This window comes from Schistocerca cancellata, chromosome 1 (assembly GCF_023864275.1).
Source record: "Schistocerca cancellata isolate TAMUIC-IGC-003103 chromosome 1, iqSchCanc2.1, whole genome shotgun sequence".
Classification (NCBI taxonomy): Eukaryota; Metazoa; Arthropoda; class Insecta; order Orthoptera; family Acrididae; genus Schistocerca; species Schistocerca cancellata.
This window is the reverse complement of record NC_064626.1, coordinates 549387598-549406415: the sequence shown is the minus strand read 5'-3', so window position 1 is coordinate 549406415 and position 18818 is coordinate 549387598. Positions and strand designations below refer to the sequence as shown.

General features: G+C 36.1%; 1 protein-coding gene across 2 annotated transcripts in view; it reads left to right on the top strand.

Annotated features, from left to right (window-relative positions):
- LOC126180190 (cingulin-like) overlaps positions 1-18818 on the top strand; it is a 469194-nt gene that overhangs the window by 77269 nt on the left and 373107 nt on the right. For both annotated transcript variants that reach the window (XM_049924674.1, XM_049924673.1), the window contains exon 2: positions 2874-3036. In XM_049924674.1, coding sequence (XP_049780631.1) covers positions 2901-3036 — 136 coding nt within the window. In that variant the 5' untranslated portion in view covers positions 2874-2900. The remainder of the gene's footprint in view (positions 1-2873; positions 3037-18818) is intronic.

The window sequence follows — 18818 nt, the reverse complement described above, 5'->3', positions numbered from 1 at the left end:
CCACATGCAGTGCTACCTTCAGGTTTCTTGTTATGACCAAATTGGAAATACGCTGTACCACTTTACGTCACCAGTATGGTAGCTCATGCTTAAGTTTGTCACTGGGGTGTCCTTAATCAGTTTTTCTCATTTCAGCTTCATTGTTGTTATTGAAAGCTATCCATTACTTGCTTGCTGTATAGCTTATTTTACCTTATAATCAATCTGCCCTGCAATTTCATTATCCTTTGCCATTAACTAATCATTAAATTCCTTTTCCACCTTCTTTGCTTATTCAGTAAGGTGCTGTTCAATGATTTCCTTCTGCAAAAGCTCTAAATTTTCTAAATGATTAGTTAACATTTCCATGTCATCTTCAATAACTGTATGGGCAGCCTGCAAATTTTCTACATCACTCACAAGGTTACTGAACAAATTTGGTTACTCGCTGTAAGCTTTTTTCATTTCAAATATCTTCGACTGAACTTTTTCAAACTGCTTGTTAATCTGTCTGATAAGTTCCGTACCTCCTTTGACTTGTCACCGTTTTTTCTCTTCTAATTTTTCTTCTAAAATTCTGTCTCTCTCTGCCTCCCTATTGGCTCTTTCTCTTTCTCTCTCTGCTTATTTTTGTTCTAATAGTCTATCTCTTTCCTTCTCCCTATCAGCTCTTTCATTTCTTCACTCTGCTACTTATTGTTGTAATAGTCTGTCTCTTTCTCCAAGCTTTCACAAAAATTCAGCAAAAGGATCTGGCAGTACACACTGGTGCTGCTGTCATTGTGTCTACTTGCAGCCTGCTACTCATTGCTGTATGTGTTTGGCAGTCCTATTTGATCTACATCCTGACCAGTCATTGGTAGAGTGATTGTAACTGATTACCATCACTTGCTCTTCGCATGGTACTAGCTGGGGTAATGACTTCACTTTTGTTTCCCATATTGCTTATTTCTTACATGTTTTCATGCATCACAAAATCTGAGCTAAACTGTGAATTCATATTCCATCCAACCTTAAGCAAAACTGATCAAAAATTGCTGTATAACTTTGCACAAGTTACATACATTTAATTACTTGCAATACAGTGACATAAAATAAAATCAGTGACCAGTAACACAAAAATTCAACATCAGATACACACTTTTATGTCTGCGAAAAAATGAATATTTTTCGAAAAAAATTGAACCATTTATTTAATTACTTATTACTTTCAGTGCAAAATTCCTTTGAAATATTACTACACACCTTGACTTATTCACTGTACTGTGTATCTGGAAAAATTCCTTTGAAAACAAGAGTCCATGCTCAGAGGTCCTTACGTTATGCTTTTCTTTATTCATGTTTGTCCATAAAATATTTCATCAGTCTCATCTCAGGGTAATTTATTCAATTCTTCATAATTTTCAATTATTGTTCTCAGCGTAGTTTGAGCGTGAAAGAAAAATTTTGTCGTAATTAGTACATATACATAATCATGCACAACATACACATAAATACATTTGTATATCTATATATATTTATATTCCTTAGCAATTAGTTTGAGCCCCACATAAAAAGGTGCCAGTTATTTGATTTTATTCGTGCTTACGGGTCCTTTAATTGATATTCTGATACCAAGCCTGCCTGTAAATTACAAAAACTTGCATACGATAGAGATCAGACTTCCATAAGTAAAACCAATGAAATAAGAATGTATAAAGAGAGTAAAATACTGGATTTGCATTTACTTTTTGTTGATGGGTTCTCTTTTATCATAAGAGGTACCTAACCAATGTATATATTTTAAGATTCTTTTGTTTGTAGCCTAGGCCAAATCCGCTGTATCTAATTTGGATCTAAAATATTGTAAATACTGACACTGTAATAAAAAACTCTTTGCTGTGCCAGCTATTATTAAATGAAATGATTTAAGCTGCTTTATGGCTGCTGCTGCGGAAAAAGACATGAAATATTTTGCAACATTTGAAAGTGCCATGTAATGGTAGCTGATTGTTGCACACCAGTGATAGTCTATTTCCTGGTGGTGTGGCAGCTATAAATTGCTAGAAATTGTTTAAATGTTCAAAACATTGACATAAAGGGTTGAAAGGTTACTTTCAGTAATAACAAGGCTAATATTTCATACATATAGTAACGATTACAACATACACCTCTTCAATGTAAATGACTCTTTCTCCAAGAACAGTCAAAACAAAAGTAAGACAGACAGAAGATGTAGTGGATATTACAGCCACTTTTTTCATAGAACGAGAAAAGATGTTATTATCTATAATTGCAGTTTTCAAGAATGGTAGCTATATTGTTCAGACTATGTCATTGATGAAAAGTAATTACTGTGTACTTCAGACATTTCAATGATAAGTTACAAAAATCATGCAATTTTTAATGTCCAGATTTGGAGATGTTATAATGACTGGTAGGTTGTCTCAAGATCTGAAGTGTTTACTAAAAAGGTGAAAGGCAGGCTTCATACTTTTTATGAATAGGTTTGAGGCATTGTTTTCTGCTGAGAGACGTAGCCACTGGGCCTTGCTTTTCTTGCCCTCTGTCAAGGTCTGGGCATTTTGAGAAAGTTTTATAGTTTGGAATTAGTTATATGAACTTTTCTGTAACTTTTCACAACTCCACTTCCCATCTTAATGGTTAGTCATGATCTGACTACTCCTTTTATAATTAATTATGTGTAATTGTTGTACACCTGAGATGTTACACACCATAAATTTTATTGTGCATGCATTTCTGAGAAAATGTAACTAGCTTAATAACAAAGCCAAGAAATAAATTTATCATTCAAAAGTAGACAAGTTTTGACAGTGATAGTTATAGAAATGTGATTACAGTGCCTGTGTGTTTCTCCTTGGAGTGACTGTACAAAGGATTTTCTCTGTTGTCAGGCTGGATTGCTTGAATTATTTGATACAATGGTCAAGTTAAGAGAAGAAATGATAAACGATGGAATAAAAGACATGGAAATCATAGAACAGTTAAAACTACTGGATGCCGGATGTCTTGGAGAAGGAGGAGATCTGAATTCAGTATTTTCCAAATGTTTTAGTGGTATGTTTCTTTCAGTTTTAAAAGTATGGCAACTACTTCCAATCTTAAAGATTATGTAATTATGCAAGTCAAAATATATTTTGTATTAAAGATACTCTCATTATTAAGCATCAAACAAATGATGAGTTGTATAAATACTACATTGTTTCTCACTGTAGCAGATATAACTTGAACACTTATTGAGTAATGTAATATCAAAGCTATGGATTTATGCATGAACATAATACATTCCATGAATTAAGAACTGATAACCATATTTCCAAAGTTAAAAATGCTCTGAACATTTTGGTGGGTCTCGAATGACTAATAATTTGTGCCCCAACTGAAATATACATATGCTTGCATTTTTGTGCAATTCTTTGCAAAGATTGGATTCAGTTATGTGATATTTAAGAAACGTATCTCAGGCATGACCTACTGACCAGTGGAAAAATACTCGTAGCAGAGCAGAAAGAAGGTGAATGTTCGTCTGCGTAAAAGACTGACTGAAAAGTTGGGTACTAGCTGTCTCATTCCACCTTCCTCAGCACCTTTAAAATTTTTCTCAAAACGTTTGGCATGCAAACATATTTGTGCTCTTTTTAACATGCAACTCACCTTTCACTTCCATAAGCTCACCTAACTGGAACTTGCTCAGTACCCTCATAACCACCCACTCCCAATTGCCCTTTCTCACTCACTCATTCAGCCCAGCTCAATGTCATTATCTCTTTGTGTCTCTCTAATGATCACTGTCTCCTGTCTCACAGCCAATCCTAGTACTACTGTCTCTACTCACTGTCAGTCTTCATCTTGCTCTCTCTTACTGCTACTGTGTCATTTGTTTCTTCCCTCTGCTATTGTCTCCTCTTAACTGTCACTATCTACCTCTTCCTTGTTGTCATTGTCATAGGCTCTGTCTTTCATTATCACTGGCTCTCCCATTGCTACTTTCTCCTTCCCTTTATTCCTCTCCCCCTGGCATTGTCTCCTTCACTCTTTTTTGTAGCACTGCCCTGTCAGTATCAAGTTTGTTTCACTGTCACAGTGTATCTCTCTCTTTCTATACTGCTGTTGCATCCTTCACTCCTTCTGTACCACAACCACTGTCAGCTATCTTCCCGTATTTATTGCTTTTCCATCTTTGTCCAACTGCCATTGTCTCCTCCTCTCTCAGAATAAAAAAGCACAGATATGTTCACATGCCAAAATTTTTTGGAAAATTTTTAAAGGCAGGGCCTACTGATGACAACAAGGACAAACATGCTCTGTATATTTCTCTGTGCTATGTCATTTTTTAAACTATGTTTTCACCTCACACATGATTTTGTGTGCATATTTTACGTGTAAAAGTAGGGTAACTTTGCTTTGCACCTTTTTATCTCAGAAATGGATAAAGATAACAAGAAAATTTTTGATGTTGTATGAGATCAGTATCTTGGGACTATACTGCAAAAATTACAGCCAATTGCTGTGCATAGCTGTTTTGGAATGCGCATCTTGGTTTTGGTATAAAAAAACCATGACAACAGGTATTTCTCATAATGACTAAGGATTGGTGGAAAAGAAAACAGGGCACTTCTAGATAAATGCCTAGAGAACATACTATTAAAATTCTAGCAATTTTCTGCATTAGTTATTTAATATCCGCAGCTGGTGGCGAGAAAATAGTGAAAAACGCTTTTTTCAGGTTTTCTTATGAACTGTCCATGAACTAAATGGTGCCTTCATAAGCCCCTGAAGGTGCACCATAGACCACAGCTAATGCAAAAAGAAACAATGATTTGCCTAAGCTGTAGGAAATATGTAATATTCAAACTTTGATCCTATATTATAGGGTATATATGGTTAGGTGATCGGCCTGTTGTATAGGCAGATGGTTTCTAGCCCAAGGAATTTCCAAAACACTTGATGATACATTTCTATTGCCAGTAGAACCTGAGATATGAGTAACAGAAAAATCCTGTTGTTTTATGCTTGGTGTTTTGAAACATATTGGTAGTGTATGCTATTGCATACATACTGATAAAGAATTTTACAAGTACACATAACAAATAACTTATGTGGAAGCAACACATGTACAACACTTAGTCTGGCTTTCTCTGCACTTAGAAGTATCTATGCTTGCTACAGTTTCAGACAAAAAATTAGCTTTTTTTATTTTTGCATTTCAGCACTTTCTTTCACTGTGTGAAATTATTTTCTGGCACATTACAGTGAAAATAAATAATGTAATAATTCTATAAATCAGATGATAATCAGAAGTTTGCATAAAGTTAATAATTTGAAATTTATTTTCACTCATATCACACACATACACAAATACATGTGCAATCTCGACAAAGAACAAATTACAGACAGCATTATTTTGTGTACAGTGCCCAGAGAAGTTAAGTTTTTTTCTCATTTCATACTAGCATATGAGCTGTTTGCTATTAAAGTTAATCTTGTGTTAACTTTATGAAGGTTTCCTGTATGCCTTGTATTATGGTTGTGTATTTCAGATGTTCCCATTTGTGAGCTTAGTGTCATCTTTCACTATTTTAACAGTTTATAGCATATACACGGCATAAACTGCGGAAATATTAAAACTAGTAAACAGGCTTTTACAAGATGTTCCTTGTGTGATTTTTACTACAGTCCTCAGGGTTCTCTTCTGCAGCATGAAAACGTTTTCCATATCAGCGTAGGAGGTTCCACTACACAGTACTGTTCCAGGAATGGATATACAAAGCCAAAACACACAGACCTTAGAGTTTCAGAATTAAGGTCTGGTGATAATCTCATTAATACATGTAGATTGGCGATAACTTTTTTTGCAGACATGGACAGCCTGCTGCTTCCATGAAAGTCAGTCATCAATGTACATACCCAAAAAGTTACATTCTGGACAGGTTTTACACAGAATCTCACCATTTAGAGTATTTTGTCTATTTGGACTACTTGATGCAAAATGAATAGTATTTGTTTTTCCATGTTAACTTTTAAATTGTCTCTTTCAAAGTGAGCTCTTGTCTTTTCAGTGAAGTTCTGAATCTCTTCAATAAGGCTGGGATCATAGTACTCACAACAGGCACCTAATGTGTCATTACAATACGTAGTGGCCAGATGTTTATTTCCTAAAAAACTTGGAAAATTATTTATGTAACATATATGAATGGGAATGGACCTAAAGTTGAGCTGCTGAGGAACACCAGAATGTACATTTTTTGTTCTTGTCTGTCTCCTCTCCAGTACTTATCCATCATCGTATATAATTTATATACACTGTAGTCTGCCTTTTACATATGATTCCAGCAATCACATAAATTTTTCGGTAACACCACTCATCATAGTTTTTCATGAGAGCGCACTATGATGTACATTATTGAAAGCTTTGGAGAGGTACAGAAATACTCTTGCTGCTTGGGACTTAACATTTAGTTTTTCAGATAAATGATGGGCAAGTTGCACTGCTGTTGACATGGTACTTCGACCTCTTCTGAAATTTTGCTGGAAATCACCTAATATGTCAGCATTACTGGAATGTTCCAAGGCATTTTTAACATTATCTTTTCAAACCAGTTTGATGAATGTTGAGAGTAGAGCGATAGGCATGTGATAGGTCCATGTGTGGTACCATTACATGTCAAAAAGCTGTGCGCAAAAACATAATTTTTCAGGGGACATATCTTGGGTTCTATTGATTGCAGAGATAACGAGTCAAATGTTTTGGATAGCTGTTGACCTAGCCATCATTTGTATGGTTCTTGGGAGAACGGGCACTCTGTAACTGCCGTACAGTACTGGGTCAAAATTTAAATATTTCACACTTCCTCCAGCTCAGACAAAGTGAGCGAATCAGTTGATTCTTTTGGATTAGGTGTGTGTATGTCAGGCCTTGAAATATTTATTTTATGATGTACAGGGAGAAAGAAACTGCTTTCCTCACATGGAAGATTACTATTATAAGGAAATAAAATATTTGTTTTACAATTGTCTTTAAAGTTGGATTCAACACTCCTTGCTGCATTTCGTGCATCATGTGGTCAGGATTATAACTGGTATCTAGTAAAGATTATCTTTCCAAAATTTTCCTTTTCACTGGAGTTGGTGACTTTTGCCATTCTTCTAATAGTGATTTTATGCTGTGAGCAATTCTGTTAGAAGGCAATCGGACTTCTTAGCTGTGCTTTCTTCTCCTCCATTGCTGTTTAATATTTGCATATAATAACACAAAGAGACAATATTTCAAACTTTTGGGACTCAATAACACCTATATTTTTTTCATGAATTATTGATACAGGCAGTACTTAATATGCAGATCATGTGAGAACAGATAAAAGAAGATAAAAAAAAAAGTTCAATTTCATTAAGACTCCCTCGATCTTTTCAGCCATATAATATCTTAACTTTATATCTAAAAAGAAAGATGATGAGACTTACCAAACAAAAGCGCTGGCAGGTCAATAGACACACAAACAAACACAAACATACACACAAAATTCAAGCTTTCACAACAAACGGTTGCTTCGTCAGGAAAGAGGGAAGGAGAGGGAAAGACAAAAGGATGTAGGTTTTAAGGGAGAGGGTAAGGAGTCATTCCAATCCCGGGAGCGGAAAGACTTACCTTAGGGGGAAAAAAGGACAGGCATACACTCACACACACACACACACACACATATTCATCTGCATATACACAGATGTTTGTGTCTGTGTATATGCGGATGGATATGTGTGTGTGTGTGAGTGTATACCTGTCCTTTTTTCCCCCTAAGGTAAGTCTTTCCGCTCCCGGGATTGGAATGACTCCTTACCCTCTCCCTTAAAACCCACATCCTTTCGTCTTTCCCTCTCCTTCCCTCTTTCCTGACGAAGCAACCGTTTGTTGTGAAAGCTTGAATTTTGTGTGTATGTTTGTGTTTGTTCGTTTGTGTGTCTATCGACCTGCCAGCGCTTTTGTTTGGTAAGTCTCATCATCTTTCTTTTTAGATATATTTTTCCCACGTGGAATGTTTCCCTCTATTATATTCATATCATTAATATCTTAACTTTTGTATACATCTTTATGCAACGTAAATACAGTGTCAAAAATTTTTTTCATCATAATTCCTTGTACCATTTACTATTAAAAATTATTATGTCATTTTTCCCATACATATGTTACATTGCATGTGCCCTCACTGTCTGCTGGAAGTGAAAACCTCAGTACATGATGATAGCATATAGTAGTTGGATATCTCATTGAACACATGAAATTACAAATTTTTACATCTATCATCACAAAGCCATAAAACATTGACACAGGTTTCAAGTTAGTTTTTACACTTGCAAGGTATGATTTAGACTTTCTTATGTCCTTCAACACCAGTGGATTAGGATCATGGTCGGGGACATAATTCCTTTACTATTGAATCAAGGATAGGTATGGGGGTGTCATGAATTGTTTTATACATTTTCTTTATTATTGTCACATGTCTGCCTATACCGAAAGATATAACTTAATTCTAAAGAAACACAAAATTTACAAACAACAGTTACAAAATACTTGAGGCTATGCAAAGGTTATCGTTTTTGAACACTTTTTGGCTTTATGATTTATAGGAGAGAATTTCATATGTAAAAATTTCTTTTAATTATTTCTTATGGACTGACTTCATACATTTTCATTGGATAATTTCAATCAACAGTGTACATTCAGCCTTACAATTACATTGTTTCGAACACCATTTTTCTTTTGAGTTTTGTTGTTTTCTACTGACCATTGGAACACACAGTGTTGGTGGTACTTCAGTTCACATGAGTGAGGAAGTACACTGGGGCCATGAACTGGTGTTTGCCTTGTGCCTTCATGATATATCTCAAGATATTATGGTTGTTCAGCCATGGCCAGGTGGAAATGAATGGTGGTGCAAGATGTAGTATATAGAGCCAAGACATCAATCCTGTAAGTTTGTCATGTTATTTAATTTACTTTGATGTAGTCCACGTCATGGCATCGGTTTCTGTTCTGTCAGTGCATGGTGTACACTTTGCTTCACTCATACTTGAAATTCTGCTTTGAAGCCTACACTTCACTGCACAAGTCACTTTAGCACTTTAATTAAAAACCATTGATACCTATTCATCGTAAAGTTATATAATTTTTTTCTTTGAACAAACTTCACTTTATCTAAGTCTCATTTATTTCTTCCTCAATATTGTGATAAGTCATTGTTAAGTTTGCCTTCATATACTTACTTTTACATTACTCTTTACATATAAAGGAACATCAGAGTTTAATTTCTCACATTTGTGTAACAATGAAAATTTTTCTATATAGTTATCACATCATACAGTTCACTTTTGTTATAAATTTTGAGCTTTTCACATGATCTATTAAATCTAAACCAAAAGTCTATAATCCACACACCTGCAATTAGATTCATCAGTGTCTAAAGAAGAGTTTACTGCTGTATCTACTTGGAAGTGGTCTTTTAGTTGCAGAAATCAAGACAAGACTCAACAGAAAACATATGTTCTTCAAATAGAAAATATTTACCCACACTACAGTGGAAATGTGTCATGGAAACAGACAGTAAAATGGACAGTGTAGTGTAACTTAACATTACTTACTACTTGTAATATGTACGTTTTTAAATAGATGGGTGGCTCCAAGTATGAGGTGACATCGTATTTGCATTTTGTTGTCTCACAACATTATTTCCAACTCACATTGGTGGTACTGTTTGTACCTCTCTGACTTCAATATCTTTCATATATGTTCAAATATATAACTATTGTTGCGACTGTCATTTTACAGTATTAACACTGATGGATATATGTATCTACCTTTGATCATTCTTGTAACTATAGTCCAACTTGTTAGTTGAGAGGTCAGCATGTCCGACTGCCATCCAGTGGGCCCTGGTTCAATTCTCAGCTGGTTCAGAGATTTTCTTAGCTCAAGGGCTCAGATGACCACGCTGTTTAGCGCCCGAAAACCTCAAACCACACCGCACACTCAAGGGCTCAGTGTTGTGTTGTCATCATCAACATGCTAGTCGCCAAATGTGGTGTCACCTGAAAGTACTTGCAATTCGGCAGACGAAGTTCCCCAGGTGGGACTCCCAGCCATCAGTACCAAAAGATCATTTTTTTTCCATAACTATAAATGTTTATATAATTAATCTTATTTTCCTGTATGGCAAGTCATAGTAATCCATATTTCTTTCACACACTTAAAAAGAAATGTGTGAATATCCTACAATTATATTGGCTTACCATAAAGAAGAAATGTTAAGTTGCAGACAGGCACAATTAAAAGACACTTACATAAAGATTTTGACTACAGCCTTCATCAGAAAAAGACTAACATGCACCATTTACATACACAAACAAGCACACCTCATGCCCAAATGACTGCCAATTCCATATCTCAGACTGGAATGCATCCATCACATGGAATGCAAGCAGTAATCTGGAGGGTGCAGGGAAGGGAAAGGGATAGTAGTGTGTGGGTGGGGAGAGACAGACGAACACTGTTTGATGGAGTGTGCAGGGACTAGAATGCCAACAAGTGCCGTGAATGCCAACAAGTGCCGTGTCAGGAGGTTGTTGGGCAGGGAGGTGGGAAAAAAGGAGCAAAAAAGGAGAGAAGTGGGGAAAGATGTGTAGGTGTGTTGTCAGAGGGCAGCAAACAAACAGGGTGAGAGACAAGAAAGGGGATCCCCATCAGGGGCCAGGCCACTTGTGAAAGCAGCCATGTCATTTACCAGCTCCCTGAAATCATTGCACAGCTTTTTATTTTGGTATCACTACCAATGACTGTCCACCAGGATGAATGGCCACTGCCAAAATGTGGTAAGAGCAAAGTAGACCACCCTGTGGTACAACATGCAGCTGAACATAACACACTTGATTTCAATGGCTGCTTCACTACCTGAGCCATTTGGGTCCTTCCCAGCACCACCAGCTTTCCTGAATTGTGCAGAGGGGAGTTATCCTTAGAACACATTCTCCACTCCCATAATTATGCCCGCCTCAACCTACGGTAACATACTGCCCACCCTATCTGCCACCCAGCAGTTTCACCCTCTCTGTCCTGTCATCTCCTCCCCATTCTTGTCTCCCACATTGTTTATTTGCCGCCCTCTGCCAACACACCTGCCCATCTTTCTCCACTCTTCTCCTTTTTCGCTCCTGTTTTCCTCTCCTTCCTGCCCCACAACCTTCTGATGCTGCACTTGTTGGCATTATAGTCCCTGCACACTTCACCAGACAGCATTCATCTCCCTCCTCTCCCATACACTACTATCCCTTTCCTTTCCCTGCCCCCTCCAGATTGCTGGTTGCATCCCATGTGATAGTAGCATTCCGGACCGAGATGCTGGAGTTGACACTCATGTGTGCATGAGGTGTGTTTGCTTTTGTGTATGAACTTTGTGTGCTTCTTTTTTCCTGATGAAGGCTGTGGCCAAAAGCTTTATGCGAGTGTCTTTTATAATTGTGCCCATCTGTAACTTAACATATCTTCTTTATGTTGAGTAGCAATCTGTCGTTTCCTCACTGTCTTCATGGACGAGCAGCACACAGTACTCCATTTAATATAGATGTTGTGAACAATTCAAAAACTGTATTTTATTCAAGCATTTTACCACCTGTTCTGGGTTCTGTATTAAATTCATGTAAAATGTACATGGTTACATCCTGATTTTAGAGGAGCAAAGGATTAACTTTGCTCTATATTGTTAAATGCTTTTATGTTAATTATCAAAAACATACATTGTCAACAGATGTGTAGTTTGATTCTTCAGTAATGCTTCCATGATTCACTGTACATATCAGAGCACAAAGCATACATCTGCAGCTCTTATGTTACAATTAATGTTACTTTTACAGTCACAGTAAAGGGTCCTCATACGTGTCTTGCTACTGCATGTATGTTCATCTTCTCTCTCTCTCTCTCTCTCTCTCTACACACACACACACACACACACACACACACACACACTCATACATAATTATACTTCACATCAGTGAGGTCCTTACAGTACCTACCACTGTATTTATACATTCCTTTCTCTGCCAAATGGGATGTGTTCCTGCATCATTCCCTTAAAATTTACCACTAGACAGAGTAATTAAATGCTTGACTACCTGTCAGTCAGCCAGAGTACTATTAATTCATAAGCACAATATTTACAGAGAAGTTTACAACAAAATATTTCTCACTCATATGGAATGTTATTCTTGTGTCTTACACAGTCCACAAATACAAAAAGTAAACTTTTCCTGACAAAGCTCATGCTAGTGATTTCACATGTTAACTCTCCTGTTGGCGAGATACCTTCCACAACTCATTGCATTTGTTGCTGGTCAAAATTACCTTTTGAGAATTTTGCCCATTGAATCATATTATAAGTGCTTCATAATAGCATGATGTACTACTATGTCTCATAATCATTACTGATTTCACCTCATGTTAATCTTTACATTTAGGTATAGCATTTTGAATTATTAGTATTCTTTTTATAGATATAAAGATACATATTTGTAAATAGTATAAGTTTGATTATCTTGTAGTACAGAGCAATTCAGATTTTTGTGTATAATAGTTCATGTTTTCTTTCTTAATCCATTATGTTAAATCTACACTTAAAATTAATATTTCTATTTGTATGAAGTGCATGTTTTCACTTTTTACACCCCCATTATTCCCAATGGTCATTGTTGGAGACTGTAGCATGACTGATTGGTGTTTCCTGGCAGCGGTGGAGTGGCATCACTATTGTCCATCACTTCAATTATGTGCACCACATGTTCCGTATTGTACCGGTTAGTATCCTGATTACTGTGGAAACCTTGGTACCCATGTCTAGCCTTTATGTTTTGTATCAGAGCAGTATTCATTGCTCTGCACTAATTACATGTCTCATTGTTTACTGGTCTATTGTCTGGAGCACCATGCCAGTTCTTGTACCGAACCCTGTTGTCATGATTTGGTGGGTTCTGGTATCTCCTTTCTTTTGATAATGGCTGTTTCCTCAAGAGCCACAGTTTTTTAGGTCCGTTGCCTTGTGGTGGGACATCAGGTTGCCAGCTATGGCAGTTGTTGTTGTTATTACTTTGATGTTTGCTCCTGTTTCCCTCAAAATTTGATTGCATGTTCGTGTTGCTTCCTTGACCTCATCCTTCTTCATAAATTGAGACAATGGAGTCCAACACAGAGAGGAAATATTTAAGATATTTCAGGTACTGTGGCTAATTTTTCGACGATGTTCAGTGGCAACCTACCTTTCAAAATTTTTAGCACATGAGAGATAGGTATGCTCCGGTAGCTCGTTTTATTTATCTATTCCTCAAAATATTTTTGCAATTTCCTTGTTTACTGTTGAATGGTTGTGGGTTGAACACTTCTTATCATAACTGTTTCTGGATACTGATAGACCAAAATTGGTCTAAAAGGGCTTGTTAAAACTGATCGTATGTTTGACAATGTTCTGCCACATCCACTGCCCAGACTGACGCAAATTTTTTGTGATTTGGTTCAGCTATGTGGCAGCAAGTTATGGAATGCCCTTATAAAAATTACTGGGTGAAACTTCATTACTATGTAGAAAACACCTGAAATTAGCTATAATCTTTTAGAGGCTTTCATTTACCAGTATTGTTGAAAGACAGTGTCCTCTATCTTTGAATGTGGTACTGACGTGTGGCAATGGGGCCAGCTCATTTGGTTCAGTGGTTGATTATATGTGCCAAAATCTTTCAGAAGCATCGTGAAACTGCAGAGGTGCTAAACTCTCTTGTATGTTTCCTGTGTTAACATTAGTCATTTCATTCAAACTAACTCCACCAATGGGCAGTTCAAAATAAATTCATTGTATGGCAGCTTTGATGTTTGCCTCTGCATGTAGCAATTTTGTGTTCCTTTTAGAAAGACAATTTTTCCATCTCATCTACATAAGTTTGGTGTTACAGTAGAAACTTTTCCACAATTATGGTGTCATTGTTGAGACCCCCCCCCCCCCAACTCTACACAGTTGTTCAGCATCTTTACATCAGTGTCAACATGTATCTGTCCAGTTTCATAAACTTTATCTCTTCCAACAGTTTGTTTACTTTGCCAGCAGTTTTTTGCAAACAGATTGTAGTTCTGAAACAAGTCTGAATTGTAAATATGATCCTAGCTAACATGTTACATGCAGTTTGCACATTGTATTGCTTTTTGGTCAGATTATTTAACCTACATGTAGTTTTCTTTTGTTCTTAAAGTAATTGTGAATACTTCTGATCAAACTCATTCAATATGTTTTTAAATTGTTTGACATATTTGAAAATTTTTGATCAAGTTTGTGATAGAAATCATTTGATATAATGCATCATCTTGTTCATGTCAACTGGCTTAGATGAAGTACTATATCCTGACATTTGTGACATCTGTTGCCTGTAAAAATTTATTGTTCTCATAACATCAGACTGTCAAAAATACTGAACTCTTTTACAATACCTCTGTCCAAACTATTGTGAGAAAAATACTTCTTGATATTAAATGTGACAGTAATTAATATCTCTTAGGGAAGAACCATTTGATTGTATTCTGTTTTAAAATTGTGTTGCGACTACCATTTATTGTAATGCCATTTTGATGTTTGCATATTTAAATGATTTGTTTCTGTATTCTTATTGCTTGGAATACTTCCATGAACTTCTTTATTTTTTACTGGTTCCATTTCACTGCTTCTATGAACTATGTTCACCAGTATTAGTGTTGCTGTAAATTGTGATTATCTTGGACCTCATAGAAATTTCTAACACGTAATTCATGTACAACAAGATGGCTGCTTCTTTTATGGAAACCAGACAACAACTTCTACTAGAATATTCAGTCTAGCACAAATTCTTCATTATAGAATTCTAAAATATGGAAAATTTTTACTATAACAACTACACAGAAAGGAAAGCATCTACTGCTACTGAATCTGGTTACACTGCTTTTTCATGAACAAAGGAGAATAATTATTGTGCCTCATCTTGCCTTATTCATCAATCATGTGTAAATTTGCATATATTCATTATGGTTAAATTTTGTAAAAACATCATTACTTATCCCACATCTCCCCTTTTTTATGTGATTTTTCTCTTACTCTATATAATACAATTTATCTCATGACACATAAGCAGGAAAGAAATTACATTCATTATTCTTTGAACAATCAGATATTTTACAATTATTTACACACCTAAAATTATCCATTGCAGGTACATGCCTAGTGAGGGCATCAGTGAAATATTTTTATTATTATGTGTATAGAGAAAGAAATGGCTTTCCTCACAGGGAAGATTAAAATTATGAGAAAACAAAATAATTCTTTTACAGTTATCTTTAAAGTTGGATTTAACACTTCTTGCTGTATTTCACATGTCATGTGGCCTGGATTGTAAGTGGCATCCAATAAAGATTACCTATTTGAAGTTTTCCTTTTCGCTGGAAGTGGAAGATTTTGCCATTCTAATAATGATTTCGTGCCATGTGCAATTCTAATAGAAGGTGGTCAGAGTTTTTAGCTATGCTTTCTTCTCTTCTGTTGCTGATTAAAATTTGCATAATAGTTTTTAAATAACTCAGAGACACAATATTCCAAACTTTCTTGAAATATATTTCAACATATTCTTAGAAGTTCTTTATATAACTCTGTGCAGGCTGTACATGCTTTCCCTTTTCTTCTTTCAGATATTAGGTTTTGATTTTTAAAGATGGATTTTTAAAGATATTTACTTATTTTAATGATATAGTACTGTTTGTGTGCCCACTCAACTTCTAAGAATATGTTCCATTTGTTGTTAACCCTAATGGCAGTAATTACTGATTCCCAAGATTCCTTAGATGTTACGTTAGTGATAAATTATAGACTCAGTCTTCAGCATATAATGTTTTGATGCTTTCATGTGTTACTTTGAATTCGTAACTTTTGTAGTTGATTCTCATTGCATGGGTGATGTACTTGTGCATTAAATAAGCAATCCATCCATTATGATGCATTTCTGCTAATTCAGTTGGCACAGCAAGACAGTTTTTCTTGTATGCTAATTATTAAATTAAAATACACGAAAATGGAGACAAGCTTACCATCTTTGAAAACAAAATACAGGAAAAGGACCTAGATGCTGCAGCAACAGTGCTATAAGACATAATTAAAGCCACAACCACCACAACCAATGAGAGAAAGGCAAAGAGATGGTTTGATCAACAATGCTTCACAGAGAGAAAGAGAGTCATATTAGCCCTCCACGTTGCCAAATGACCACAAAAAACACGATAACCTGATCACATATAGCAGACTCAGAAAAGAATACAAGAACCTCCTAAAGAAAAAACAAGACAATTTCACAGAACTCAAGGCTAGAAGCAAAAGAAAACCCCTACATGTCTCTAAAGCCACGATAGTCACAGACAATAGGGAAAAAAGAGATGCCAGTCTGGGAGGACCACTTCACCAACTTCCTAAATCAACAAGGAGTCAATGAAGCTCATGAAACAACAAGACAATATGAAGACATCAGAAGATTCACGGCAGAGGAAATTAGAAACACTGAAGGCAGCAGGGCTGGATATTCAATGAACACATCAAGGCAGCCCCGGAAGTTTTAGTTCCAGCAATCACGGACATGATGAACTTACGTCTGGACACAGGACAAATCCTGGAGAGGTGGAGAACCTGATAGTCAGAATGCCATACAAGGGGAAGGAGAACCACATGACCCAAACTCATACCGGGGAATCACACTAGAGAACAACCTCTTCAAAATACTGATGAGCCTAATGAAGATAAGACTAACAGAAGAAATTGATAACAAGATCCCAGAGGAACAATTTCGATTTAGGAAAGGTCGAAGCACCCTACACACAGTCAAAAACCTCATAGATGACATAGAGGAGAAAATAAGACTCCCAAAAGGAAAATTCCACACAATGTTTGTTGATTTCACACAGGTGTTTGACAATCTCAACAGGACCATAACATGCGCCAAACTAGAACAGATGGTGGAACAAAACAAGGAATTAAGTGTCTTGACACACAACATCCTGAGCAAAAACACCATCATAATATCAGACAATGTAACAACCTCACAAGAAATTACACAGACAAACGGAGTGTTACAAGGAGACCCCTTCAGTCCCCTTCTGTTCAACATAGCCACACATGACATGGTCCTAGCCAAAAGAGCGTCAGCTCTGTCCCTCAACGTCTATATATATGCAGTGGTGGGATCACATGATACAAATGAACTACAGAATGGAAAAAATGCTCTTGGAACATGAGCTGAACACAACAGACTGCAGATAAATGCAGAAAAGACTGTACACATGGTCTTCAGCAAAGGAGGACATGTATTCACGAAGGACAAAATATACCTCAAAGAAGAACCTCTTCAAACTACGAACAGCTTAAAATATCAGAGTGTAATGGTTCAGACAACAGCACACACATACAGAATCCACATAACACAACAAGCAGCAGCTGCAACCAAAGCCTTCTACAACATCAAGTCACCAAGCAAACACCCTGGATACAGCCATGGCCCTCTTTGAAGTCAAAATCGTTCCGATTCCAACATATGGAATAGAGATAACATGGGAAAAGCTAAGCTATGGAGACCTACTATGAATGGAAAAAGTGAAAGCCAGATTCCTAAAGGTAGCCTCTGGAATTTCCAAGTATACTAAGTCAAGACTAGTGTACAAACTCGCAAGAGAAACATTTCTAGTAGAGGACCTAAGATGGGAATTCAACTTGCCCTACACATACAACTGGAAGAAACTGTGGCTAGAGAGGGAGAAGAAAAAGAAGGAGATATCGCCAGAGTTTTAATCTTCAGAGGCCGTGATGAACAGAGCATGGACCGGCACAAACCAGGAGCTGAGACACTTCATAAGTTCCATGGTGGTCCATGGCTACCATCACATAATCTGCAGGACAAAGACACACCACGACCTGGACTCAATATGTGTGTCTGAACTCTGTGAAGAACATTATGACTGATACCACGTACTAACATGTAAAAACCATGTGAAATCAATCATAGACCTCTGTGTTAAATAATTATCTTATTATTAAATTAAAATGATGTAGTCAACACTTTCGAATTACTGCTTTACTAATTTATTTCTTAAATACATACACCAAAATCTTCTTCAGGACTAAGATAAAACTGGCATGGAACTAATGTAATACTATCACATGACTAACTAGTATAATACTGGGCCATACTGATTCCCTATGGTTATTGCTGGTACTCCTTATGTAATATGCAACAATTACAAGATCTCTCTATATATTGATTAAACTGAACATAATAATTGAGATTTATGTGCATTTATAAAAATGGTTACAAATTTCAGCTTACGAAATCACGACAACATCATTTATATAATTACAGTGTTGAAATATCATTTTCATATTGAAATTTCTTGAAATATACATTGATAACAATACTTTGGTTATTTTTGTTAATTACTTCATAACTACACCACAATGTTTGGTCCTAATATGTATTTGGTGTCTTTATATTGAATTCAATCATTATTACTACCATTCTTTTCTGTATTATTCCTATAAAGGTTGCTTTTAGTCCATATTTACATTTGGTTCAACATATTTTTGGCTTATGTACAGTCTTTCTATCAAATTATCAGAATTGAACAGTATTGGCTTAATTTATAAATCAGTCAACTAGTTTTCATAGATACAGTAACCAAACAACAGCATAATTGAAACTTCTGCCTGCATGTATATACCTTTGTGTAAACTTCATGTGATGATATCATAATCTCTGAAGTG